General features: G+C 47.4%; 11 protein-coding genes across 11 annotated transcripts; 3 read left to right on the forward strand and 8 right to left on the reverse strand.

Annotated features, from left to right (window-relative positions):
• Positions 1 to 528: 528 nt before the first annotated feature.
• Positions 529 to 3,075, reverse strand: AGABI2DRAFT_229988 (hypothetical protein). The gene is made up of 16 exons (XM_006457470.1): positions 2,995 to 3,075; positions 2,896 to 2,944; positions 2,831 to 2,839; positions 2,628 to 2,773; positions 2,509 to 2,567; positions 2,288 to 2,458; positions 2,198 to 2,234; positions 2,039 to 2,145; positions 1,728 to 1,987; positions 1,649 to 1,676; positions 1,551 to 1,599; positions 1,252 to 1,485; positions 1,105 to 1,197; positions 940 to 1,045; positions 772 to 875; positions 529 to 710 (listed from the first exon to the last, which is right to left on the reverse strand). The coding sequence occupies exons 1-16, from the start codon at positions 3,029 to 3,031 to the stop codon at positions 655 to 657; spliced, it is 1,545 nt and encodes a 514-aa protein (XP_006457533.1). The 5' UTR covers positions 3,032 to 3,075; the 3' UTR covers positions 529 to 654.
• A 1,637-nt stretch (positions 3,076 to 4,712) lies between these two features.
• AGABI2DRAFT_181707 (hypothetical protein) lies at positions 4,713 to 6,307 on the reverse strand (the record flags this gene model as incomplete). Its single annotated transcript, XM_006457471.1, has 2 exons — positions 5,457 to 6,307; positions 4,713 to 4,790 (listed from the first exon to the last, which is right to left on the reverse strand). Exons 1-2 carry the CDS (start codon positions 6,291 to 6,293, stop codon positions 4,713 to 4,715), a joined length of 915 nt encoding a protein of 304 aa, XP_006457534.1. The 5' UTR covers positions 6,294 to 6,307.
• A 204-nt stretch (positions 6,308 to 6,511) lies between these two features.
• Positions 6,512 to 7,284, reverse strand: AGABI2DRAFT_123396 (hypothetical protein; the record flags this gene model as incomplete). Its single annotated transcript, XM_006457472.1, has 4 exons — positions 6,512 to 6,770; positions 6,821 to 7,002; positions 7,046 to 7,147; positions 7,195 to 7,284. 4 exons carry the CDS (start codon positions 7,282 to 7,284, stop codon positions 6,512 to 6,514), a joined length of 633 nt encoding a protein of 210 aa, XP_006457535.1.
• A 105-nt stretch (positions 7,285 to 7,389) lies between these two features.
• On the forward strand, positions 7,390 to 8,821 carry AGABI2DRAFT_196191 (hypothetical protein). The gene is made up of 5 exons (XM_006457473.1): positions 7,390 to 7,468; positions 7,516 to 7,782; positions 7,839 to 8,338; positions 8,392 to 8,583; positions 8,633 to 8,821. The coding sequence occupies exons 1-5, from the start codon at positions 7,417 to 7,419 to the stop codon at positions 8,696 to 8,698; spliced, it is 1,077 nt and encodes a 358-aa protein (XP_006457536.1). The 5' UTR covers positions 7,390 to 7,416; the 3' UTR covers positions 8,699 to 8,821.
• Positions 8,822 to 9,607: 786 nt separating this feature from the next.
• AGABI2DRAFT_212987 (hypothetical protein) lies at positions 9,608 to 11,495 on the reverse strand. The gene is made up of 8 exons (XM_006457474.1): positions 11,342 to 11,495; positions 11,188 to 11,291; positions 11,098 to 11,139; positions 10,840 to 11,041; positions 10,552 to 10,775; positions 10,378 to 10,503; positions 10,177 to 10,319; positions 9,608 to 10,120 (listed from the first exon to the last, which is right to left on the reverse strand). The coding sequence occupies exons 1-8, from the start codon at positions 11,490 to 11,492 to the stop codon at positions 9,637 to 9,639; spliced, it is 1,476 nt and encodes a 491-aa protein (XP_006457537.1). The 5' UTR covers positions 11,493 to 11,495; the 3' UTR covers positions 9,608 to 9,636.
• Positions 11,496 to 12,354: 859 nt separating this feature from the next.
• Positions 12,355 to 12,814, reverse strand: AGABI2DRAFT_123399 (hypothetical protein; the record flags this gene model as incomplete). Its single annotated transcript, XM_006457475.1, has 2 exons — positions 12,355 to 12,522; positions 12,584 to 12,814. The coding sequence occupies 2 exons, from the start codon at positions 12,812 to 12,814 to the stop codon at positions 12,355 to 12,357; spliced, it is 399 nt and encodes a 132-aa protein (XP_006457538.1).
• A 2,829-nt stretch (positions 12,815 to 15,643) lies between these two features.
• On the reverse strand, positions 15,644 to 16,765 carry AGABI2DRAFT_123400 (hypothetical protein; the record flags this gene model as incomplete). The annotated part of the gene is made up of 2 exons (XM_006457476.1): positions 15,644 to 15,940; positions 15,992 to 16,765. 2 exons carry the CDS (start codon positions 16,763 to 16,765, stop codon positions 15,644 to 15,646), a joined length of 1,071 nt encoding a protein of 356 aa, XP_006457539.1.
• Positions 16,766 to 17,098: 333 nt separating this feature from the next.
• AGABI2DRAFT_139852 (hypothetical protein) lies at positions 17,099 to 17,433 on the forward strand (the record flags this gene model as incomplete). Its single annotated transcript, XM_006457477.1, has 2 exons — positions 17,099 to 17,120; positions 17,169 to 17,433. A coding segment is annotated over exon 2 (215 nt), but the record flags the coding sequence as incomplete, so codon positions are not given.
• Positions 17,434 to 17,742: 309 nt separating this feature from the next.
• AGABI2DRAFT_196194 (hypothetical protein) lies at positions 17,743 to 18,388 on the reverse strand. The gene has a single exon (XM_006457478.1). The coding sequence runs from the start codon at positions 18,052 to 18,054 to the stop codon at positions 17,881 to 17,883; it is 174 nt and encodes a 57-aa protein (XP_006457541.1). The 5' UTR covers positions 18,055 to 18,388; the 3' UTR covers positions 17,743 to 17,880.
• Positions 18,389 to 21,862: 3,474 nt separating this feature from the next.
• AGABI2DRAFT_212988 (hypothetical protein) lies at positions 21,863 to 24,043 on the forward strand (the record flags this gene model as incomplete). The annotated part of the gene is made up of 4 exons (XM_006457479.1): positions 21,863 to 22,370; positions 22,418 to 22,682; positions 22,735 to 23,398; positions 23,547 to 24,043. The coding sequence occupies exons 1-4, from the start codon at positions 21,886 to 21,888 to the stop codon at positions 24,041 to 24,043; spliced, it is 1,911 nt and encodes a 636-aa protein (XP_006457542.1). The 5' UTR covers positions 21,863 to 21,885.
• Positions 24,044 to 24,503: 460 nt separating this feature from the next.
• On the reverse strand, positions 24,504 to 25,630 carry AGABI2DRAFT_181712 (hypothetical protein). Its single transcript, XM_006457480.1, has 4 exons — positions 25,472 to 25,630; positions 25,152 to 25,229; positions 25,034 to 25,129; positions 24,504 to 24,879 (listed from the first exon to the last, which is right to left on the reverse strand). Exons 3-4 carry the CDS (start codon positions 25,095 to 25,097, stop codon positions 24,521 to 24,523), a joined length of 423 nt encoding a protein of 140 aa, XP_006457543.1. The 5' UTR covers positions 25,098 to 25,129; positions 25,152 to 25,229; positions 25,472 to 25,630; the 3' UTR covers positions 24,504 to 24,520.
• Between the last annotated feature and the right edge of the window lie 31 nt (positions 25,631 to 25,661).

Consider the following 25,661-nt stretch of genomic DNA (forward strand, 5'->3'; position numbering starts at 1 on the left):
ATGCGGTACTGTAGCTTGGAGACGAGATGCGAAGGATGGCTCCATGGTCCATCATCATATTCTACCGCATGGAGTACAAGAGCGATAGATGTAATGATTGAGCCGCGATGCAATATATAATTAGCTGCCAAGACCAGTGGTGGTGTGATAGGCGGATAATACAACTCTGACTTGCAATACTAACTGTAACACCTGCACAGTCACGCAGCAACTGTACTCAAAGCGCTGTAACTTGACATTAAAATAGAAAACTGCAGTGGCCGATAGTAGAATCAATGAGAATTTCGTATGGGCTTATAATACCACTCACGAACTGACGAGCGGAGTTCTCAATGGACTCATCGGAACCCCCCATCACTGCCCAAAATAACGGATCATTGGAATGTATTGGTTTCAAATTTGAGATGCGGCTCGATCAACAATACATATCATGATGAAGTTGACCAATCATGAGAGCATGCGATCGAACAGTCAATTACGATCATGGAATTCATCGTTGTTCTTCTTCATGAGTGGCAACAGGTGGTAACCAGAGGTAACCAGTCATAAATTTTGGAAAAAAGTGATCGGACCAAGGGGACATCATTATCAAGCGTGATTGGTCATAGTAGGTAGTACACAGAAGAAAAAGAAGACGAAAAAAAAAGATGGAGATCAAACCTTCTCCTCAGAAATCGAACGCTTGTCAACGTCTTCGCCATGTTCCATACCTTTTGAAAAAAAAAAATTAATATTCCACAGGTCTACTTGCGAAAGCCAAGAAACGCTTACCCCTTTGCTGTTTGTCGATGTGTTTTTGACGTTCCTCAGCAGAAACAGTCCCGAAGATGATATCCATCTCTTCCAAACTACGACCTTTCGTTTCAGGGATAAGCCTACGTGATGCGAGCAATCCAATGATCAGCAGCGTTCTCCGAAAGGCAACAAGGATACACTTACATAGAGAATGTACCCATACCGAGGATATTGATGGTGGCGAAGGTGATAAACAGCTTCCATCCGAGGACGGTCACCATATGAGGCGTAATTTTAGAAACCACGAAATCTGTGTGGTAGGTATAGCGGTTAGTGGAGCATCAATACTATTATATGATCAGTACATACTGAACAACCACTGTGATGAACTGGCAACTGCCAAACCGAAGTGCCTAGTTCTAGTCGGGAAGATATCGGCGACGTAGACCCAAGGAAGAGGACCTGGATTGATAGTTGTCAGAATTGAAGCGCTTATTGAAAGAAGATAAAACATACCCCAACCCATGGAGTAGAAGCAGACGTAAATGTAGAGCATAGCGGCCATGGCTTGAGAGGCTGGTGGGGGCGAGGGAGGGGGCACTTCTGGAGGGGGATGGGTCTTCAAGATAGCACCAATAATGAAGAACAGTGTTCCCATTCCGAACGCGGAGATGATCAAAGACAACTTTCTGCCCAGGGTTTCAACACCGAAGAAAATGAATATAGCCGTGGAGACAACTTTGACAATGCCTACAGCAGGAATCATATCGTCAGTCTTCCCGTCCGCCTTCTAAGGATTAGTATCATCCGCTTACCGTAAATACCACTAGCAAGGAGAGATTGTTTTTGACCAGTGTATCCAATCTACAACCAATTAAATGCGAAGGTCAACAACGCTTTCACAAAAACATACCGCTTTGAAGATCCGTGGCGCATAATAGCTACAAAGTAAATCAGCAACATTGATCGATGGCAAGGCAACGGCATCCTACTTGACAGAGTTTTGGCCGGCAAACTGTTGTAGCACAAAGATGAAGAAAGCGATGAAGAAACGGATACCATTTCCCTTTCCCAAGAAGGCTTCCTTCCAGCCTAGACCCTCGCGCGCCTCGCGCTCCTCAAGAATGGCAGCCTCAATTTCAGCCATCTCGTGGATAACATCGGGGGAGTGGATAGTTTCCCTTCGGAGATATGCAAGATTCTCAATAGCTTCCTTGTTCCGTCCAACCGAGGCCAGCCACCGGGGAGATTCCTACCGATCTCGGATTACTAAAATGACCTCCCACAAAGATGAGATACCCACCCTGACTGCCAAAAGGCCAATAGACATGATACCTGCTGGTATAAGTTGGACTGCGAAGGGAATTCTCCAAATCGCGATGCTGTTCGAGATGTGGGCAGCCACACCAACTTCACCCTCTTATCAGAACTAGACACCCAGATGAGTAGGTGAGAAACATACAGTTGACGAAGTATGAGATCATGACGCCAATAGCAACCTGAATCAGCACTGAGTTCCAGAATCGCTCGTTTTGAGATCTCAGGAACCCACCATGATTTGGAAACATCCCGTGATGCGACCTCTGACCTCCTTGGGAGAGCATTCTGAAACATAAGCGGGGGCAACTGAAGAAATACCACCGATTCCAAACCCAGCAATCACACGACCACCATAGATTAGACCAAGCCCGTGCGGCGGTCCTGAAGCGATAGTTTGTAGGATCTAGCCAATATTAGCTGACAATATATCACGACCAGAGAGATATTACGCACAGCTCCAACTAAGAATATCAACGTGTACAGCTGCATAGTCCATCTCCGACCAATGCGAGCTATTTAGAATTGTATTCGTCAGTAAGTGACGCACAGGGCTGAGTAATGGAGTCACTGACCAGATACAAAAGCACTACCGATAGCACCAAAGAACGCTCCCGCCTGAAGAACGGACACGACATTGGATGAAATTTCGTCGGCTTTCTTTTGGTCATTGAAAACGCCGAAGTGTGATTGGAAGAAATCATTGTCCACGATACCACCACTATGTAACCCACGTTTTAAGTGACGGTCAGCTGAACTGCCTGCTTGGGCGACTTACGCAACACCGCTGAGTATACGATATTGGTGATCAGCACATAAAATGAAAACGGCTACGCAACGTACGTGTCATAACCGAACAAAATGATTCCCCAATACGCAGTAAATGCCAGCCCTAACGTGAGTAGGTAAAACCATCACACGGAATTGGGCGCGTAGACGTACAATAAACACGGATGTTCTTGAAGATACCCCCCGACATTGTGGAATGTGGCCGCAGAGGAAAGAAAGTGGGTGATCTCTCTTGTGCGGCTGAGAAGCAGAAGGAGACCTTAAGACCGGTATTGGAAGCTTAAGTAAAAAGTCCGGGGATGGATTCCCATGTGGCTAGCTGGATGGGTCAGTGATGCGTTGCGCAGAAGTTGGCTTTGATGACTCCTTGTCACAGATTCTTACTCCTTGGCGGCCCGGCTAGCCGTCCCTTCCCGCCAGCTTTCCCGGTGCTGACAGCGACTGGTCATGCAGCTGCTTGCCGATGCGCGCTGCAACAAAAATGAAAGCCATTGAACTCGTGTGAACGAACTTGTCCACCTGACTTTTCCTTATGGATATGTGCATCCTAGTGTGTTTCACGTACCCTAATAATTTCGCACGACCTCTTCGGTTTATCTACGGAACACAACTTGAACTTCCAGCTTCACCAGGTCGCACTGGATTCTGAGAAGCGCTGGTCCTACAGGATTTGCAACGAGATTGTTTCTTTGCGAACCCCTGCACTCCTATTGTCTAACTGCTTGCGCTGCGAAATCATATGTCATCAAACATCCCTACATCGGGTGATCCAATTTCCCTCCTCCAGCGGTGTACTTACCGATCAACGGTAACCGGTACCCCACACGAGTCCCGCATCCCAAAATCCGCTGGGGACTTGCTTACCGCCAGCTTACCGCTGTGTTTTCCTGGAATCAAACACCACTTCTCTACCCAGGCTGGTCCCGCGTAAACCGAGAAGAGAGAAGAGCCTGCCACATTTTGCGAAGCGTTCATCTCATAGCACTCTAAAACTTGAAACTTTCTTAATACCAGTCCCTTCGCGTCAGGCACCAAGACCCGAACAATTGAGGTACGTATCTTGATACTGTTCCACCTAGCTCCAAAAATCCATTGATGGCATCGGGACTTATACATAGGCCCTTCTGTTCAACTGACCCGGCCGTGAGGCCTGATGGAAAGTATGGTGCTGAAGCCAAATCTTTTGGAATCGCGATTCGAGGGCACATAGCCGTGCTTGAAACCCTCTTTTCTTATATAAAAAGTCTACCGTCTTCCGAGGAGCCCCAGAATCAGTGAGGTAGGAAGGTCGGTTCGGGAATTTCTCATTTCATCCAGTTACTTCAAAACGGTGGCCTGGAAAGGTGTAGAATGCACTAAGGTTGGGTTTATGGACAATGCGCCATAGTCAGCTGATGTGACTTGGCACTGACAATAATTCAAATGCCTCGTTAATCAGAATGGCTAAAGGGGTGTTTCTGCCGTGAGATCGTCTCAAAATGTTAATACGGTTGGAATATCGTCCAGATTCAAAAATCAGTTGCGCCACCTTATGAAATTGAACAAGTGATATAAGATGGCGCGATTGATCGTGTCTAATCCGCGGGCCGTATTAAGCTAGCAGCTCAGAAAGAGTTCTTACTGTAACGTTGAATGGACAAGAAAAAATTCAAACATCGGACAGAAGAAAAACTCAAATTGCGACATACGGCCTTATGGGGATTGCTGTATGTGTTTAATCTGCCAGATCTCCTATGCTGATAAAGATGGTTAAATTTTCGCAAGTGCTCTGTCGATGCCAACATTGCTTGTTAATGCTCCCAGTGGATCATTTATTGAGAAGGAACAAACGGCCTACCAGCAAGGTCTGTTTCGAATCCTAATCCTGTGAATCAGAAGACATCCAGACGGGATTTCGATACCGCCTGTGAATCGGAAAAAACCGTATCTCTCCACAGCGCGCCGAGGCCCTGTCAAATATACTATCGTGGTCATCAAGCAGAGTTTGAGAGATATTAAAGCGTCGTCTTCTTTTACAAACATCGTGTACTAAAGATGGTACCAGGATTCGGTTCTCTATCTTCTTCTAGCATTTGCCACTGTCAACCTTGGTCTGTGATATCATCATACTTCTTGGCAACTAAAAGATCATCATCGGGAACAGCTACAAGGAGAAACCCCGGAAAGACGCACACCAACACCACACCAACGCCTTAAATGCCTCCGAAACTTCGACGGATACAACTTCATTCCTATGTAACCCACACTCACTGGCAGTTTGATAATCCCGGCTTGCAGTCAACCAGATGTCTCCCCTGATTCATTGAGATAGCGAGCCTCTCCGGTTACTATTTCGTGTTGTTTAAACTTAACGGCCTGGAGTTGAAAACGGCAAGTAGAACAGCTTGATAGCTAGCCGATATACCGAGGTCTGGCCTAATCCTACAAATAAACGTTCTAAAGGCATGATTTTCTTTCTTTGCGAAATCGTGTATTCCTTTCAGCTTTGCGTAGACACCGAGTGATATATAATGGAGAACATAGAAAGAAAACAAAAACCTGATCGAAGTACTAGCGTTTGTCCTAGAGGAACTCGTCAGTAAAAGGTCTAGCGATTATTCTTGGACTATACGCACTACATCGATCTGATTGCCACCGCTAACTTCAGGCTCGTCAAGAGACCTCGCTACCCCGGTCACACTGCGTCCAACTGTCGGGCTCTCCCCACCACTAGAGCGAGAGCGACGACGGGTGTAGCAGTCTTTTGCAGCTAACAGATTATTGATATTCATTTCCTGTTCCCTCGCCAACTTTTCCCTCCCAGCGACTGTTCCAACCAGCTTATCCCTCCCCGTACCGGAACTCGACAAACTACTTCTTCCGGCATCGATCTTCCCTTCCACTTTACTCCCAAAATCAGTTGCATCTGTATCGCGGCCTATCAGCCAGGCATCTCGGTGTCTTCCACGACCGAAGAGACCACGTATACTTCCTCTTGTCGGATCTATTCTTTGTTCAGCAATTCGGTCGCATTCGGCGGAGAGGGCGGCGTCACGCCCACGTTGGAGGTTGACGACATGTTGTTTTTCCGAGTCTTCGACTGTACGATGGTGGAGATGAAGACGAAGGGAGGGGAGTTTCAACCGGTGATTTGATGATTTCCCTTGAGGTTGTTCATCTCGTTCATTGACCTGAACTCGGGTTTCGTTGTGCTCGTGGGAATCGGGTATGATATAAGTGGTCTGAGGGATATGGAAAAGGTTCGAATTTCGGATTGGGGGAGCATAATTAGAAGTATAGGGATAGTGGGTAGCAACGATTGAAGTTTCGCGTAGAAGAGAGGAGAGGTCGTCAGACTTTTCGCCGGGAGATGGATTATGATTTGTGCGCGCTTTGCTATACGTGCCATCTTCTGCAACAACATCGCCTCCATTTTGAATAGCGGGAGTTTGACTGGTATGTTTGAGTGACATGGTCGGCGTATTACAAGATAAGTAGGTGAAACTGAGACAATGTGGTGCCGGTATAAGTGTTCACAAACATTCTCCTGTAAATGGAAGGCTTTGTTGCCCAGGAAAACCCACGATCGGGCGTCTGTCAATTATTTTGAATACAATGCAAACTCGACCCTACTGCGTTAAAATACATTGGCTAAAATACATACATCGGAATACAGCCGATTATTGAACCGTCACGAGTAGGAATGCTGAAAGGTCGTGGTATTGAAACATCTAGTGGCTTCCATGACTTGATCGTAAAAGGATTCGTCTTCTGAGTGGAGGAATGAAAGGGGAAGTAGGGGTTCTCTGGCACGGCCGTTCGGAGCAACGATGAGACCCAGGCCATCAAAGGCAGTGAAAGTTGCCTTCCGTGGTGGGACAGGTATAGTCGAGGGTGGTCGAGGGAAACTCAGCATGAGAGTGTCAGTGTCAATGTCAGGATCCCAGAAACTGCGGTATGTCAGTTCTTGATCGAAATGTTTTAATACGAGTTGACGTACCTCTCCGTGATGGGTGATCTGAATTTGTTCCGTTTCTTGAGTGTCGGTGATGTATGTGTTTTTGAAGGTGCATACCCACGAATCGTTTCGTCCATGTCGAGAAAAGAGTCGGGAGTCTTGCCTTGAAGAGTAGGTTGGCGATACGGTACGGGATGTGGGGCTATCGAGGGCCTGCGATTGTACTGGACCCGATGAGCGACATTATGTGATAGAGATAGCGAATACCTGGCGTTTGTGAAGGGCAGTCTGCGTCCAGCGCAAGCCGTCGAGGTCATGAAATTCACATTTGACGGACATAAAAGGGCTGAGGAGCAGCTGCCGTTGTTCCTGGAAAAGGTAAGAAAAGTTGTAAACAGGAAAGAAAATAGGAAAACCTCTGTCATGACGAGGCCTTCTGCGTCCTCGAGCCGCTGCTCCATTTCTTGTTCCAGGAGACGATTTCTGCGGTGTTGCTGGCGAGACATAAGGGAAAACATAACAACACACAAAACAGGAGAATTCAACAAGCTGTGTGTGACGTGACACCTGATGTGACATGACGCGTGAAAGGGCGACGCGCTCGGCGGGCTGATTTCTTCCTGACCACCACCACCACCATGCTCGAGGCAAAAATTGGCGAAGCAAGCATCCTCAAGAAACTCCTCGATGGTAGGTTTTCTTTATTGCTGCGCACACCGAGATTCTCATTCGTATAGCGACGAGGGAATTGGTAACGGATGCCAACTTTGAGTGCACTGAAGAGGGTATCGGTCTCCAGGCCATGGACAACTCGCATGTCGCGCTGGTCATTATCAACTTGGACCACAAACTCTTCCTCAGTTATAGATGCGATAGGCCCATGCCCTTGGGAGTCAACCTCAATAGTTTGGCCAAGGTCCTAAAATGTGCAAAGGACGACGACGTTTGCACGTTGAAAGCAAGCGACGATGCTGACCTCTTAAATCTGGTTTACGAGGCTAAAAGTATGTATCACTTCTTCTCCTATCATCACCAATTTATTGATCATCTTTTCTCTTAGACGCCGATCGCATAGCAGAGTATGAGATGAAGCTAATGGATATCGACGCCGACACCCTCGGTATTCCCGACACGGCGTATGAGGCTAAAGTTACTATGCCCGTGGCAGAATTCGCGCGTATCGTCAGGGATCTCTCTCAACTTGGGGAGAGTGTTCGTATCGAAGTCAGTAAGGAGGGCGCTCGATTTACTAGCGAGGGGGAGGCTGCGAATGGAAACGTACTCCTTAAGCATTCCTCTGGCAAAATCGGTAAAGTTACAACACAAGAGCCGGAAGAAGAAGAAGAAGACGACGAAGACGATGAAGAGGAAGAAGCTGGGGGAAAGGCGAAAGTCAAGAAGGAAAAGGTCGACGACGATGTGGATATGAACGAGGATGAAGAGGAAAAGGTGAAGGACCAGGAAGAGTTCAAACTCAACTCTGGAGACGAGGGTGAAGAAGAACAAGACGACGACGATGATGCTGAAGAGGACGGAGCAGGCAAGAAGCGTAAAAAGAAGGTGTGTATTGGTGACGTCTCATGAGTAGAAAAGTCTTGCTCACAATTTCCTAGGCTAATGGACCATCAAAACCTTCCAAGAAAGCCAAGACGAAGAAATCAGACAACGAAGAGCAGGGTGTCTTTATCGAGTTGAATCAACATGTTTCGCTGACATTTTCCCTCAAATATCTCGTCAATTTTACAAAGAGCTCCTCTCTTACATCTCGTGTAACATTGATGCTGAGTAATGACGTTCCACTTCTTGTGAGTCTATTCATGTTCCACTATAATCTCGCCATTAACACGCTTTCAGGTTGCGTACGACTTTAAGCACGGCCACATTCGTTATTTCCTTGCCCCCAAAATCGGAGACGAGTAATCGAACGACAAGTCACCCTCTATACTTGACCTGTCGTTTCTTCTCCTGCTTTTTTTTTGCGTTCAAACCCATGTATGATCTCAGTAATATTATTTCTCGTGCAATTTGGACCGTTTGCTAGCCTCGTAATATCCGCTCGATCACCAGGCCAGTGAGAGTAAACCGAGGGGAAGATGAGCTCACATTAATATTGTTGATGAAGGATCCCAGCAACCTTCCAGTTGACCTCCATGCCATTGCGGGACGCTGGCCTGCGAACCGAAAACACCTTCGAATCCGAACTCGAAGAAAATCCTAGACACTTCCGAGATGACTTTTGATAAATCGCTCACCCCGCCGTTCAGCGCGACTTGTTTTTAAAGTCAGCCAACCAGGGTTCGTAGTAAAACTGAAATAAAGTTGCATACACTTCAGAGTCATCGACTTCATCCTTTTAATCAAAATCTCCTCGCCCGATGGCGGTACAGACGCGATTGACGTCGTAAATCTGTGCTTTGAGAAGTTTGACTTCTTCCCTTGCGATGTCGTTCGAAGAGTTGTCACTGTGATGAGCTTGTTCTGTGCATTCAAGTGTATCTTGCGTAGTCTTTGCCGCATTTGCTTCGCCGGTAGTATCCATAGCGGAAGTATAGGGAATATCCCATACAGGAGGAGTAGCTGACGTTTGGACATTCTGTTCTAAGCTAGATACTAGGAGAAGGATGTGCTACAAAAGGATCAGACATGGTAGAGAAACGCCGGGACGAAGCTGATGGAACACTCGAGCAAGGATTGAAGTACTTTTTTCTGATTCGTGGGCTTTAATCGTTTGTAAGATTGGACAAAGGGTATCAGCCTGCAGGCAGCACATGCCATAACCGTTTTTATCCAATATTGTAGCTGCACACAATTTACTTACAAATTGGTTGTCCAAAATCTTATTAAATGCTTTCACCGATTCATATCAGGAACCCTTCCCCTTGCAAACCCATGACATCCTTCCGGTCGATTCTTGCCTTCAATGCTCTCATGCGATCTAGGCTCTTTCCATATACTTCTTCCACAGCCGTTCCTTTGACCGCGTAGTTTGGATACTTCACGTCATCCCAATGGCCTTGTCCTTCCTGCACAACAGCTTTCTGTACCTCCGTTCCCGCATCCTTGATCAACTGTCTGAAATATTCAACATCGCGAGGCGAGGTGTAGTTAAACCAGAAACACGATGGCGTCGTCGGATTGGATATGGAATGTGGGAAAGCTGAGGGATAGCTGATATGCGAGTAGTGGTTGAAGAACGGTTCAGCAATCCAATAAAAAACCCCTGCAGAACGTTCATCAGCCAGAGACCTCGCGTAAGACGCATTAATTGTCTTTTCAACGACATCCAGGATACGAGCGGTATAATGGATAATGGGTACCGTATGAAAATAAGACCCAATGACGCTAGAAAATGACCCGTGATATCAGAGGACACGTCATGTGGATTGGTTCAAACTTACGGGGAAGATTTACTATCTTTCACAAGCTGACTATGGGTCGTGATCTTAGTTGTGTCCTTGGTTGATGGAATGGAGAGAAATCGTCTAAAAGGAATCGGTGACGCGACCGGTGCGTCGTAGAAGAATAGAACCTGCCAGAATGCCTATGGATGATGCTGAATGTTAAAATCTCGAAAATCGTTGAAAATACTCTAAACAAACTCTCTTGCTGGTGACCGTGTACGTAGCTTCCAATTGGGCTTTCTCATCTTTATTGTTCATACTGAATTCTTCCACAGCTTTGATAACCTGATCTTTGTGATAAATCGAGTACTCGATATTTCCTCCCTACAAGCGCTTCAGCGTTAGTCACGCGGACGAGAGCTTGAGATTTACCCAGATACGACCCGAGGGCCATGTTCTAAGAGTAGCCCCCGTGACAATTCCAAAATTATTAAGACCACCTCGTAGTCCAAAATACAAATCAGGATGAGAATTTTGTTTCACATTGACATAAGTCCCATTTGGTAACACGAGATCGAATGCGATGACGTTGTCCACAGCTAACCCATGCTGATTAGTATACCAGGAAAATCCGCCGCCAAAGAGCGCGCCCATTCCTGCACCATGGTATATCAGCCGGTGGCCAAGCAGGGGAACAGACCTCAGATCCATTGAGCTTACCAACTCCAGATATTCTCGCTCCTACAACTGTAACGTTCTCTGGTTGGAGTTTTTCATATACCGCGTCCCAAGTCCAAGCAGACCCTAGCCTAACTGTCTGGGCCTTGCTATCATATTCAAAATCAAGGAAATTCTGCAAGGAAATTTGAACGCCAAGTGTAGACGAAAATCCGGGATTCAATGCATGACCACCAGATTTGATCTAAACCGCGCATAAGTCGAAGGGAAGTGCCGATTCAGTAAGAGCGAGAGACACACAGCGAACGGAGAACGGACATCATCCCTACCAACAGTTCTTATCTAGAAATAACCAAAGTGAGAAGCCGTCAAGGAATAGTAAAAACATACGATAATTCGAACATCTTCAACCGTCTTCGGCGTGACTCCACATGCCGAGTCCTGAGTTGCCACTTCTTCATAGTGATCTATATTCGTTAGATACTCTAGAGTACCTAGGCAAACTTGTCAAGGTAAAGCATAGTAGCATTAGTGGTACACGAACCTGGGAAATGGACAATATGAGGGACCTTTTGCTGTAGTAATGCGCAGGCTCCAGCAGCGCCCTGATGACCGGACGAACCCACAGAATCTGCCATCACACCAGATACAAGCGAGATAGCAGCTAGCGACTCCAATGAGCGAGTAAGGAGCATTTTCCGCGCCAAGATTGTGAGGATCACAGGGCTTTATAGCGGAAAAGGTGAATGAAGTTCAGAATCGCGACGGTTGAGACGTGAACGTGCAGTCAATTACGAGACAAAACGAACGGTAGAAGGGCCAAGCTCCGTGGTATGGCCGTGAAGAACAACCCTGAAGAACAATACGAGACCGGGAATGCCAGTAAGGATGAGATCATGCTCATGAACAAGAAGCTGTTCGTCGTTGGTTCTCATGCCACGAGCACTCTAACAGGCGTCGAATAGGCATTTGCTCTTCCATATGGTTCGAATAATTGCAGAAGGTATTTTCGGCTCAGAAACTGTAACTACGCAAACTTGAGTTCTAACTTCGAATGCGTTAAAAGGGTACCGAACTCACCATCATAAGGTCTTCCAGTCTAGTATAGGCAAGCAACTCCTTGATAGACGCCCAAGAATAAGGGAGCTAAGCCATGGACAAGGGTCGTGACCAATCATGTAAATATGTGCAAATACGAACTTGTTGACGCACGCCTCGGAGTTTGCTCGGTCAACAGTTTGTCGAAAATACTGCCACCATCCTCTACTTCATAGCCAGGGTCACCTTCTTTACATACGCCGAGTTATGCATTAGCATACATCCCGAGGAAGTTTGAATATTTAATGTCAATGGATAGGGTTCAGGCACTTCATTGACACTTTCATGGGTCCTTTACTTTACACCATTATTAATACAACAATTGAATAGTGGATCCAATATCGATATGATCATTAGGGTACATAGGCATCCTATGGTTCAAGCAGTTCTACTCTAGGATGGAACATATTTAGTAGACTTGTGAAATTGTACTCGCTCCGTGTGTAAGAGCCTCTCTCTCTAGACCACGGAGGTCGAGGGAGGAAGCGATTCCGAGTCTGAGCGCTGGGTTTGCTCCGCAAAAACGAGTTGCGAGCGTTTTGTTCTAGACTCTTCCGGAACCTGGTATTCACTATTCCATGAAATTCCTCGGGCGACCCGTTGAATTATCATAACAGGAGGAATGACCTGGCATATCAATTTTCAAGCTTAGGAAACGTTGTGCCCAGCTGTATGAGATCACACTCACCTGAACCATAATCCCAATATGATATCCGACCACTGACAATGGATGTCTAATAGCAGCTGGGACAATGAAAAATACATTGTGAACTGCCAATACCGCGGCAGACTCTACAAGGATCGATATGATGCCAAATTGATAACCAGTGGAACCTTGACCCAATAGTGGTGCAACAAATCGATTGTGCCTCAAAAGCTTCATAATAATGGACGCCGTGATGCCGACATTCAATAGCATGGTGAAAACTCCATATGCCAGGATTAATTTCAGCTGGTGTTCTGTAGAGATGAGCGTGAAATGCGTGTTGCAGAGAACGAACATGACGCTCAGGCCTTCCAGATAATCCTGCTTTAGAACTGTGCTCGAGGATTTTATAGAGCTTGGACTTACCGATATCGAGCACCACTATAATACTTGAATAATGTTTTTGTATGAGGACATTACAGCGAAGAAGGAGAAACATCGCCAAATCTATTCCATGTAGACTAAGCAGCGACCTCGGTATTTGGATAAATTAACGTACCAACAACCCATCAGCAGCCCACTGCAAAAGAATAAAACAAATTGACTGAGCGGTCGGGATAGCAGAAGAGTCTTCCAGCGTGAATGTGGCAGGTCCTCCGGGGTGATCAGGGTGGAATATATATGCTTTTTCATTCTGAATACCTCCGAGTACCATCGTTATGGTACTAAGGAGAAGTAAGAAAGAGACGTATGCAAGCAGCCACTTTCTTCGAGGAGGAGTTGACGATTGCGCTTGTCTAGACACTAGGAGATGGATACAGGAGCAACATAGCGTAAAGACGATGCCGTAGCAAACACCTCGCAGCACCATTCCCTGAAGCCATATTCTGTTGAACAGGAGATCTCGGGTGGACGAGCTTTTGACGATGGAAAATGGATCAGACATGAGAGCAATGAGGAAACTTAGTTAGTGAAAACCTTTTCAGGGAAGCAGCTTTATATCGAGCTTTAGACGACAACTTCAAAACAGGATATACCTGGTATTTTCACCATATGAGCAATTATCATATCTAATAATGGACTTATGGTGCGGATCGACGTTCACGGGCTGTGCTTGCTGTGGAACATTGTTACTGACTGGGACTAGGTCCAAAAAACGAAGATTCACTGCTGTCGTTGTGATCTTTTGATGAATAGAAGCCTACTATTTGATGTACTGGGTCAGTGTTAGAAGGTAAAGTTAGGGTCGCAGATACTTGAACTATGCCTTAATGTCCGAACCCTTCGACAGATTTTCCCTATGTACAATTGAATCGAGCTCATGCGATGTACACATGTCGGCCGAAATCACTTCATAAGTCGAGGGATCGAAAGGACATGCTAAACTTACATGGCATAAGGATGTTCGATCTTTGACATTGACTTTCAGAAAAATCGATGACGATCTATATTGAATTCGTCACCCAAACAAGCTTTCGTATCTTGTTCCTGTCCTTTGGCATGGTTTGAACCTTGATATGCATTTTCTTTGGAACAGTGAAGCGCCTGTTTTGACTATAGTGGCATTGGGGTGCGATACAACAAACCTTCTTCACCCTATCAATATCAGCTCAGTAACAATCAAGTCGACTTCAAACTGATAACTCTCACTTCATCCCCAGTACTTGCACAAGTCAAACAGCGGCAGGTTCTTTACGAAAAAATACAACATTGACGAGGCTTTAATTGGCATCCGGCAATATGGGGAAAGCGGGCAAGAAGGGCCATGATACTTTAATAGGAGTATTACTTGTTCCGTAGAGGGAAATTGGCGGGAACAATGAGGTTCGAATTTTTTTTTAGGCGGGCGCTTGTAGGTTCCTTTATTCCGCAAATAGGAAGCACAAAGCATTCAACGGTTCCTACCTTTCATGAAGTATGATGTGTTTCAGGGGTAGAGGCGATGGCATTACCGTGGTATTGTGGGATATGAATGATACGATAGGGTGGACTTCAGCTTCGGTAGTTTCGCATGCATCGTTATCATGATCAACGTTTGAGAATTTGAAAAGCGGTCTATCTTATTCAACACCTCCGACTCGACAAGGGGCGTACTATGCGTGCCGTTTCTCGAGTTTGAGATTCAAGTGCATTTAAGACAATTATCTTCACAATGAGGCTCCTGATCTGGACGAGTTATATCTCTTTTGTTGTCACTATATATCGGCTTATCTCTGCTTCCACCGCCTACTGGTTCCTCTCTACGACTTTTTCTTGCCTTTTGGTATTCGTGAAATGGAGAGGATGGCGTTGTATCCGACGAGAACGCCGCAAATTGGCAAATGCGTGTCTCCCGAGGGTAATGCAATGGTAGATGCCTTGCGGAGATTGATAGGTCGATGCGGGGAGAGACTCCGAGAGACTAGAGTTGAGCTGTGAACGCATCCCCAGGCCCCTGTCGAAGGGGACTCCGGCAATGTCCGAGATAAAATGCATCGGAGTATGTTCGGGTAGCACTCAGCATTTTGAACGTTCATTGACAATTGCTTATCTTTTCCTTGACGCTCTGAAGCTTCAAACACTCTGGACTGATAACGACGATAATGTATTCGAAATATTCAGCTTCCTTGTTGGACTTTCTTACACACCAGACGATAAGTAATATACGCCCTTGGGAAACTATTGTTGGTTTTACCTTGGCAATTCTCGTAAACATTCGGCTTGGACTCATGCAGCTGTCTTAGCCCATCCTTTGAATTCCCTTTGGATTATCTATGAAAATATATTTGCATATGGAATAACTACGATTGGCTTCGTACATCCAGACTTAATGTGGCTCCTCTGGCTCGCATAATGGAGACTATATATCCTGGAAGCCAAGTCCTCCGCGACAGGCGGAGCTTCTTGGTGTTGTTCGACGGATACACCCGGGCCATAATGGGCACAATGGGGTGGGCAAGGAAAGGGAGTTTCAGAAGGCAATGAGTGGCAGGGACCTTGGACCACTGGAACTCCTTTGTCGGAGGAAGTGCGGGAGTTTTTATGAAAGATGGGTAGCCAAGCATCCCATACTATGGTCGCCTGTCACCACGGCACACAAAGGTTCTTTGTTACACAAATAATCTAATCACTGGGCGTAGGAAGCAGTCTATCGAGTAACAATAGACCCGTCTGTTCATGTACTTGCCTAGCATCTAGTATAATGGGTTTGAAAGACTCGTGGCTCCAACAATGATATCTAGGTTGCGCAAGCGGTGATCGCGCTGTGAAAGGCGAACCCCAGATAACATATTCGAGCTCGCGTAGAGCGGAGAATAACCATTTGGACATGGTGACTTGCTCCGTTGAGGACGCTTCTCGCGTGATATGAATGATACGAAGGTGAGGTAGACTTGAAGCGATTAAATTGTATTCTCGCACCTGTCATTGCGTGTGAGTAAGGTGAGATAAGAAGGTATTAGAGCAACTGACCGTGATGATACTAGTCTGCAGAACATCGAGAGAGGGAAGGTATTTTTCCATGTTCCTAAACCAGAGAGAACCTATTCCCAGACACAGACGTTTAATCGTTTCGAAAGGGATGGCCAGAGGGGAATCAGGAGACATATTATCAAAGTCGGGGTCATCAGCGTCTAGATAAACGCAATCCAAGGTTTCAATACATCGACCAGGGAGAATTATCTGGATATTTTCGCAAGTGGTGGATAACGCTTTAAGACTGGTTAAAGCGTTTTTAGGAGGGAAAGGTATAGGCGTCATTTTGAGTGATAGAGAACGAAGGTGAGTTTGATGGGATATAAAACGAGTCATGAGATCTGCATGGAAGGGGTCCGGGTTTTTAATTACCCAGTTCCAACGTAGTTCTACGAGTTGGAAGGAGCAGTCTAAGAGAGTTCGTAGTACGAGCTCAATAAATGCTGCAGAGAAAGCAAAGATCGTGAACGATTTGAGGTTGGTCATGAGAGGCAGGGCGGCAGTCAACGTCTGAGGCTCGCACGAATCCCTGCAAGGAGTGACGAGCTCTCGTACGTGGTATGCGAGGTGAATATTTCGAAGGATGGTGTCGAGGAAACGTGTGGGATTAGCATGTACATTATGCCACCGGTCTGTTCGGAACGATTCGTACAGGCGTTGTTGACCACACTGGGCCAGAGCTCGTGAGGTCAAGCATAGAGAAATAAGAGTTGGAAGGTGGTCCGGCACATGGGAGACGATGATTTCGTATATCTCGAGTGGAAGTGGCATGGCTGTGGAGGAATGGAAGGAGTACCCATCATGTGATTCAACTTATAACTCTTCTCCGCGCGTTCCATGCCCTGCGGCGAGTGGCCAGGCGAGATTGGAATATGTCAATTATCATTCGCAACGAAGAATATGTAAATCAATTGATGGAAACCCTAACCCAGGCGACCCGTGACTTTGTTGGCCCCTTTGTCCTTGTCCCCCTTGTCCAACGACCACGACCACGTCCTCATCGTCCATCACGACCAGCTCACGACCAATCACGTAGATGACTGCCGACCATGTCTGTCGCCGTCAACCTACAAAATCTATCAGGTATATCTATCCCCCTTCTTGCCTCGTGTTATTACTGATTGCCCTGCAGCCCCGTCAGAGAACTGGGACGACGATTTTGATTTCCACTCACAGTCTGGTTCCCCTAAACGACATAATGATACCTATGGGCGACCGCCCACGATGCGTATGTCCACCGCTACGGAGGACTGGGATGTCGACGGCCCCGTTGCCTCCAGCTCCATAATGCATTATGATTTCGCACGACCAACCAATAATTCAGCCAATAGACTCAATACCACACTCGCCGATTGGGTCGAGGACGGACCTAGTACTCCTCAGAAGGCGTCGCGTCCTGGAGGTTTCTCGACTGAGAATTGGGATGACGATTTTCTTGACAAGACTGACTCTCCCATTCGCCGATCTCCCCGAGCCACTCATGCTCATTCCAGGAGCAGCATCAATGGCAAGCTACGCACCGGTGTACCTCTACATCATCGTAAACCCCTCCGTCAGTTCGAGGAAGAAGAACACGAAAGTTGGGACGACGAGTTCAATCTTAGGTCCTCTCCCACCAAGCCCGGCGAGTCTTCAACGCCTAGAAGGTCGCAGAATGCACCAGTTCGACATCCTGCGTATCCCCTACCATCCCGTCATGATCAATGCATCTCTGACGATGACGATGACGATGACGCAGATTTTGGCTCTGCTAACGCTGAAGAAGATCGTACCGTCACGGCGCGCTCCCGACGCGCCCCCCAACAACACACCCCGCCCCCGCCCGTTCCTTCCATTCCATTCACGCTCACATCCACCATCACGCCCCCATCAACGACTGCGACCACCTACACCCATCTCTCGGCGCCTTTCCCGCGATCACCCACTACCTCCGTCTTCTCCGTTCCTGCGTCCTCAGTCGCTGATACCACTTCCCTTCGTTCTACCGCGCCTCTTCGTCCTTCTCTCACTCGCACTTCTGCAAACAACCCTCTTAAGCATCTTCCTCCTAGTCCTCCCATTCATCGAGAACGTCGTCGTCTGCGTAAAAAGAGCCGTCCTCAACAAGAAGGTGCTATCGAATTAGTGGATTTGAATTCCCACTATCCTCTGTCCGACGCTGAACTCGAACAACGGCTAGAAGAGGTGGATGAACGACAAACTCCATCACCTTCGCCTATCGCCCCTGGAGCCATTGCCATGACCGTACCATCAACGCCGTCTCAATCTACTGGCTCTGGTGGCGCAATTCTGACTAGAATGGGCAGTCTCAAAAGCCGGTGGACAGGGAGGAAGAAGAAAGCTAGTTTAACGCCCTCTGAGGTTTCGAAACATGAGAGACGTAAAGGTGGGTGGTCGCGTCTCTTTCGCTGGTTCTAAAGAGCGCACTCTCTCTCTTTCTATCTTGCCTGTAGTCTATGCATGATAACGCGTTTATTTCACCATATATCTCGTGGCCCGCGCTCGAACCCTAGAAAACGATACGTTGTGAACTGTGACTAATATGCTCCTAGATTTACCTGATAACACCAATGAACACCCCACCCCCCGACCTCGTTCTTCTCTTTCTTCTCTCCTTCATTCCACTCCAACGATACCTCCACCGTCTTCCAGCTGGTTTTTCCGGCCTAGTAGCCCAGCTCATCCTCGACATCGCAACTCAGTCGGAAAGGGTAGTAACCCACGATCATCTTACACTGGCAGTCGTTCAGGAAGCATGACTGATTTGAGTACGCGTGGATCAACTGCTTCGTCGTCCAACTTTGGGGATGATGATGATTCGCTGTCTCACAAACTTCCAAAACGGAAAAGCTTGGGGTTTGTGCAATTTCAAAATGGATTCCTATCCAACGGTTTGCCAAGTAAGGGGAAGATGCGTGACGACGAATCAGATAGTGATGGGTTGAAGAGGTCTACCTCTAAGCGACCGATGTCGTTGCAGACACCTTCACCCTCGACATTTCGACCACCATCTCTGAGACATACGTCATATACCACACCCGAAGTCAAGGAGTTGGCAGCGAATACCGATCTACATGAAGGCGGCGTCACAAAAGCAAGGGAGAGGAAGCAGTCAACTCCAAAAGCCACGCGGTTGAGACCTAGAGACCAGGCGAAAGGAAGAGGAAAGGAGAGGGAGAAAGATGAAGGAAAGGAGAACGAACAGGAGGAAGGAGAAGGGGGCCGCGGTTTCATGAGGAGGCTTAGCTTTGCTGGACGGCATCGACGGACGAAGAGTGGTGCGTCAATGTCGAACGTCGAAGCCATGGAGAGGGTCCCCTCGGAGTCCTTGGCGATTGTGCCTCCTGATATACCCCCTGCGGACAAACCTCCGTCGCTACCGCCCCTTCCGCCTTTTTCAGAAATTCACATGCCACACCCACCTAGTCCTCCCGGTTCACCCACATCCTCTCTTCTTCCCCCTATTGAATTGCAACCACCTTCGCCCCCTCGGAACTTTGAAATACACATCAAAATTGATACGACTGATGCCAACCACTCCTTGTCAACAAATTTGTCTCCAACCGCCCCATCTCTTGCTAGGGATGCTATTATCTCAACTCCCGCCCCTCCGTCGATATCGTCAACTTCATTTGCTCACGCAGTCAAGCCCCTCGAATCTGCTAAGTGTTCCAGAGCAGTCAAAGGTATTCCCTCGGGCTACACTGCTTCTCTTGGTCGTGCTTCCATCAGCCCGAAAACGTCATTAATTGCGGATGGCGCTCACAGGAGGAATTCGCTCAGCGATTTGAAGAGCGACCTCAAGATACCCGCACGAATCAGCCAAGCACAGCAAGGATTAAAGCGAGATCTGGGTATGGTCAGAGATTTTGCTGTCTATATTGACCGTGCGTATCTTTGAATCTTACTTTGTTTCTCTAAATTAACTTTGTCATAGAGCTTAAGAAACAGCAAGAGAAGTATAACAACCTGCTGCTCCAGATGCAACAGAAGCTTGACACGCAAGCTCAACTCGCTCAACAGCCGATATCTCGTGCAGTGTCTCCGAGTTTCTTCAATCTCACAAAGCCTAAAACTCGCGCGAGGTCGAACACGAACCCTTCGACTCCTGGTACGAGGTACAAAGAACTCGCGGCCGCGCTTTACGCCATCAACTCAAGGTATCGGATATCTTGGGAGTGTGCAGAGCTACTCGTCGAACTGGCGGATGGTACAACGAGCACAGACGGCGCTCCTCCTCCTACGAGTACCTCTGCGCCAGTTATGCTAGGCCCCAGTGGAGAGAAGCGAGGGAGAGAGCGGGCGATCACGTTGGGAGGAGAAGATACATCGAAACCGTCGACTCCGACTCAGGGAATGTCCAGTAGCATGATCGTCTCACCAAGTATACCGTCGTATCCGGATCCGCCTTCTGTGTCACCACCTGCATGGAGGGCTTCTGCTGGACGACACGATCTCAGCCATCGACAACTGGTATTGCTACGCGAGATGCTGAACAATGCCGAGGCTGTGCTCTCGTCGACTGATGGAAGTGGGCTCCCTTTGACAGTACCCGAAGAAACGACACCTTCATCGACGACGGATAGCTTAAGGGTCAATAGAGATTGGAGGTGGGGGCATCCAATGAGTAGCACGGTCACTTTACCCTCGGAAAATACAAATGGAGAAAAATTACGGAAGAAGAAGTACCGGGTTAGTAAGTTGGTCGGGATGGTCGGTTTGCGAGATGTCTTGCGCGCGTTGAAGAAGAACGTCACGGATTCCGCTCTGAACTATCACCTGCCATCGTCACCTCGTCTATCCACGGAACAAAATCACCCCGTAGATTCAATGAGATCCCTCGCCACCGATGTATCGTCTGACTTGCCCAGCCCAAAAGATCCAGTACAGGGGAGACGACCGACGCCGAGTTCGGGACCGGAAGCAACGGTGAAGAAAGAAAGAGGAAGAGATCCTACCCCGCCGTCAACTGAGATTCCAGCACCTAGCAAACCTCGCCGGCCTTCACTAGCATCAATTTTCCGTATCGGTTCAAGGAAGAACACGCCACCATCCATGTCAGTAACAGATTTACCTACGCAGTACAATGATCGAGAGTCTTCGAGACCTGGTACGGGCCATGGCTCTCATCATCAGAATGGGTTAGAGGAAGACTGGGATAAGATAGACTCGGCGTCAGATCTGGATGGGGCTTTGAAGTCTTTGACTATCAGGGAAAGAGACGGAGCGTCGATTTCGAAGAAAAGCAAGGGAAAGTCGCCATATCTCCAATATCGAGCGCCATCTTCTTCAACATCACAGCTTGTCCGACCTTGCACACCCAGAAGATCAGCCAGCGGCTCGCAGTTGGCGATGTTGGCAGAATCTCCATCGAAAGTCAGAACACGGACGCCAAATCTTGTGACACCACGAGCGCCCCGGTTGTCTAATGTGGATGAAATTGCGGAAGGAACAAGACCCGAGGAGGTGAAGAGGCAGTTGCGAAGGACCAGTTCGAGAACTTCTGGCAGAATTCAAAAATCGGGATCAATACGTTCCATGCCCTCACAGCCCATACTTTCGGAATCGAGGCTAGCGATGACACCGGAGAATATCAAGCCGTTATTGGAGAACGCGAAGGAGGTGCATGCGAGGTTGGTAGATTGTATATCGGAGATACAACAACTATTGGAGAGTGATGGAGCTGAGGAGTTCAGCGTTTCTGGTTCGAGTTGTGCATCTGCAATCGGGCAATCTTGAGAATTACCGTTTTTTTCTATGTTGTTAGTTGTTATAATGCTTTGGGCATAGATCTCTTGTAGTGCTATCCCACTGTTTTTCTGCTTAGATAATAAACGTCATTATGATCATGATCACCAGATGCGTTTTCTTCCGCTTCGACCACCGACTTTATGCTCCTGCATCTCCCACCCGAGATACTGACCCAAGTAGTCCTTTTGCTTCCTCTCAAATCCATCGTCGTATGCAAGCAAGTCAATCACTACATTCGCAGCCTCGTATCAGACTCGGTTGAAATTCGGTATCTCGTCCAGCTGCTTTTACTGGAACTGGTGGAGAATCCTCACTGCTCGTTGTCTATCCACGAACGACTGTCTTTACTTGAAAAGCGAAACCGCTCCAAGGGTATCGATGCTCGGCTAAGGAAAAGGATCAGGATTCCTTTTCAAAAGTCGGGTATCTATGATCTGACTGGAGGTATCTACCTCCTCGGAGATGCTACGCGAACGTCTCTTCATTATATGTACCTTCCCGACAAAGATGACCTTTCAAACGATGAAGAAATCGAGTGGAGAGGGAAAGAAGTTCGTATGGAGCATACGATCATTGATATGGGGTTGAATGTGTACGAGAATGACCTTCTTGCTGTTGTCACCATGTGCGTAGTCTATCCTTAAAATTCTTTTCGTTGCTTACATTCTAAAGACAACCTCCGGACCGTGGGCAAACAGCATCACAACGAAATCTTTTCGACATTCGCCTGCATTTATATAAAGTTTCGACAGCGCTGCCTCACCCAGAAGCTCAGCGACCAGTGATTTCAGTAACGCAGGTGGAGCGGGATCGCCCAGCGCTTGGAATAGAGATCGTTGGGAACAACTTGGTTCTGATTCTCGCGTACACCGATAGTAATCACAAACCCGACGATCGCATGTTTATCTATGACTGGAAAAGTGGTGTCCTTAAAATGGTAATCAAATGTAACTTTTCGCGCCATAGTACCTGCCTTACCTTTCCTTTAGAGCTTCAGGGCACCCTATCAGACTTATTCGGGCCTAATTTTCGTCACGCAAGATGTTTTCATGACTCCGAACTCCAACAACGCGACCTTCGAATACTGGCGCGTCCCGAAAGGACAGTCCGATGCACCTACTCGACCATTTTTCATTTTAGCGCTCCCGGAGCTTTGTCCAGAGGATAACGTTGGCATCGATACTATTGAATGTCGGGCAGAGCCAAACCCCACTAGCAGCTTCCGTCATTCTCCGAAGCCTTTTCATCCTGACCCCTACCGTGCTATAGCTATTTTCAACATCAGTATCCGTTCACGTGAATTTCGTATAATTCATAATATTCCTCACCCCATACAATTGGCCTGTCAGTTCTTTCTCTTCGTTCATCGCAGCTCCCTTGCAGAATGCCTCGATCGATTCGACAATTATATTTCATATCACGATGACCCAAGCCCTGTCCCATACGATGATTGGGGACAGGATATCTGCAGGTGGATACCAGCTGACAGTTACTCGAGTCAATGGATTACGAAAACCTCTGGACAAAAATGTGTTTTGTTTCCCGAGATGGGTCATTTTGGACTCAATGCTTCATCGAAATCAATTACAATGCTTGATTTCAATCAGACAGAGGTGGCTAGAGTTTTGGCTGTTCAGGAGCACTCAAATTCGAGTACAGGAATTGATGAGCCGCAAGGTCAAAGGATGGATGATGATTTGATTCAGGGTATGTCAAAAACCCCGGTGATTGTACAGAGGTATTAATGAAATGATTTCAGGGAGTGAAGCCGCTGAAATTGAAGGCGGAGGTGACGATGAAGATTGGGTTGATGAGAGTGACGAAGAAATAGTAATAAATGAGGGCGAGAAGTTGGATGACTATGGACAATGCTTCTTGAACGACGTATATGGGCAGCTACGTTTTAAAAAATGCGAGACGGCACCTAGCTTTATATATTCGGGGGTCATGATGGATGAACAAAGAGTTATTGGTACACAGGTAGGCGACCGTGTTCATTGTTTTTATGTCAAAGCAGATTCATATACCGATTTTAGGGTAGTGGGCGTGAAGTTGTTTACTATGAGGGATAAATTACATTGGCAAACCGAAGCGTATCCCATGTTCGGTCGGGCTATGTTAGAGACTAAGTCAACCCCGGAGGGTGGTAAGATCAATACTGTTGTTGAAGTACCAAAAGCGCGTATTATTACACTGTCAAAGACCTACTCAAGGGTTCATAAGCATACTCGGAAAGTTGATAGCCCCGGAATGCTCGTGGCTGTGCCATGCCCAACTTGGAAACCAACGAGAACATAGCAAGCCTCGTAAGGAAATTGCTCAACAACTTCGCCGCCCATCGACTTCAAACTTCGTAGGAAAGGAGGCAGAGGTGTCAGGTAGATGTTTCCGGAGGTTTGAGGCAGCACGGTCGAATTTGGGCCGACGGTGAACGAATTGTTATAGTAAGTGGTGAGTAGAACAATTTGTCAAATATCTCGCGGAAAGCTGGACTAAATGTCTTTATATTCAGGTATACTATACTCCTTTGTACTATCCAGCGCTCGCAGAAATTTCAGAACGAATAAATTAGTCGTGAAGCCAATGGATCTGAACGAAAGTACAAAACAGATTCTCAGAGGCCGAGTTCACATGTATGCCTGAACGTTGGTAACCTGAATCCGCACGTTCTGGTTCTGCCAGCCCGATATTGATTCCATCATTTATTCAACCCTTTGCCTGTGTCGACAGCCTTCTGACTTGAGCGATGACATGGTCTCGCGCAAATGTTCTCTCTCACCTCGACCCACCCGCCTGGCCATCCCCCTTGACGACGACGACCATGACGTGACTACTCGACACCGCCAACACGATTCTATTTCCGAAATCGACATTCGCGACCTCCCTGCTGTTGACGACGACAACACGCACGCTCCTATCCCGCCGTTTAATGCTTTCCGCCCCTTGCACAAATCTCTTGCTGATCCTATTGAGCGTCACAACATCCCCTTCTGCAACAGCCCCAAGCACATCTAACTCTCCACCGTCTCCCTCTGTCGCCCTTGCTGCATGTGAGCACCCTCTTCTCTCTCTGCTCTCCATCTCACGTTCAATAGCGCCCCTATCCCCCCAAGACATCCATTTTGAAATTCGCACTGCACGATCCAAAAGCCCCACTCACAAAATTGCTTTACGTGCTCAAAGCAGGGGCAAAAGCACGCCCAGGTCACCAGCAACTCTCCACCATCCTCCCCCTTTACCATCGTCACCTTCACGACCGACCAAGAAAAAGTCTCTACCTGTCTCTACCTCCTTCGGCATTCAAGCAAGCCGAATCGGAACGTTCTCCCAGCCCCGGTATTGATTCCATCATTTTCTTGACCCTCGACCCCTTTGGTCGACAGCCTTTCGATTTGAGCAGACGCACAGTCTCTCACAAATGTTCTCTCACTTCCGCCGTAAGCGCCAGGAGCCGCAAGAGCGGGGGTTAGGGGCGGAGGAGAAACTACGAGCGAAGCGAGTAGTTTCGACGACGGGGCACAAGGGCTGGGAGGGGGGACCTCCGAGCCTGCCCTTTCGTCTTTAAAGACTCGTCAGGTGCCATACGTCATAAGGGCCAAGACCTCGGACATCGAGCATCTGACAAGCCGATCAGACTACTCGCCTCGCTTCCAAAGAACGAGGTACAATACATAAATAACTACCAATATAAAGAGTGGATGAAGGACCGGAATAGATAGAACTCACCTGGCTCCGGCACGAGGTGCGCTGTCTTCCCAGGGAAGACAGAACGCGTGAATTCTAAAGATAGTTATCTTATCATATGACATAGATAAGCGCGCACCTTAATATAGCGAGTTGGCGCCGACACGTGACCTGTGGGAAAAACACCCCTTCCCAACCTGACATTTATTAGTATCACAATGATGGTTAGCTA

Source organism: Agaricus bisporus, assembly GCF_000300575.1.
Source record: "Agaricus bisporus var. bisporus H97 unplaced genomic scaffold AGABI2scaffold_17, whole genome shotgun sequence".
Taxonomy (NCBI): domain Eukaryota; kingdom Fungi; phylum Basidiomycota; class Agaricomycetes; order Agaricales; family Agaricaceae; genus Agaricus; species Agaricus bisporus.

Bases quoted from the DNA above. Each gene is read 5' to 3' on its own strand.
- AGABI2DRAFT_196194 (XM_006457478.1), bottom strand. From the start codon at position 18,054: ATGGGAGGACTAGGAGGAAGATGCTTAAGAGGGTTGTTTGCAGAAGTG.
- AGABI2DRAFT_196191 (XM_006457473.1), top strand. From the start codon at position 7,417: ATGCTCGAGGCAAAAATTGGCGAAGCAAGCATCCTCAAGAAACTCCTC. The intron at 7,469-7,515 runs GTAGGTTTTCTT...TCATTCGTATAG, and splicing joins CCTCAAGAAACTCCTCGATG to CGACGAGGGAATTGGTAACG. The intron at 8,339-8,391 runs GTGTGTATTGGT...ACAATTTCCTAG, and splicing joins GCAAGAAGCGTAAAAAGAAG to GCTAATGGACCATCAAAACC.
- AGABI2DRAFT_212987 (XM_006457474.1), bottom strand. From the start codon at position 11,492: ATGCTCCTTACTCGCTCATTGGAGTCGCTAGCTGCTATCTCGCTTGTA. The intron at 10,504-10,551 runs GTAAATCTCAAG...AAGCGCTTGTAG, and splicing joins GGCCCTCGGGTCGTATCTGG to GGAGGAAATATCGAGTACTC. The intron at 10,121-10,176 runs GTAAGTTTGAAC...GTCATTTTCTAG, and splicing joins AAAGATAGTAAATCTTCCCC to CGTCATTGGGTCTTATTTTC.
- AGABI2DRAFT_181712 (XM_006457480.1), bottom strand. From the start codon at position 25,097: ATGATGGAATCAATACCGGGGCTGGGAGAACGTTCCGATTCGGCTTGC. The intron at 24,880-25,033 runs GTAGAGACAGGT...TGGATCGTGCAG, and splicing joins TTGCTTGAATGCCGAAGGAG to TGCGAATTTCAAAATGGATG.
- AGABI2DRAFT_229988 (XM_006457470.1), bottom strand. From the start codon at position 3,031: ATGTCGGGGGGTATCTTCAAGAACATCCGTGTTTATT. The intron at 2,146-2,197 runs GTATGTTTCTCA...AAGAGGGTGAAG, and splicing joins GATCTCATACTTCGTCAACT to TTGGTGTGGCTGCCCACATC. The intron at 1,677-1,727 runs GTAGGATGCCGT...TTTACTTTGTAG, and splicing joins GCCGGCCAAAACTCTGTCAA to CTATTATGCGCCACGGATCT.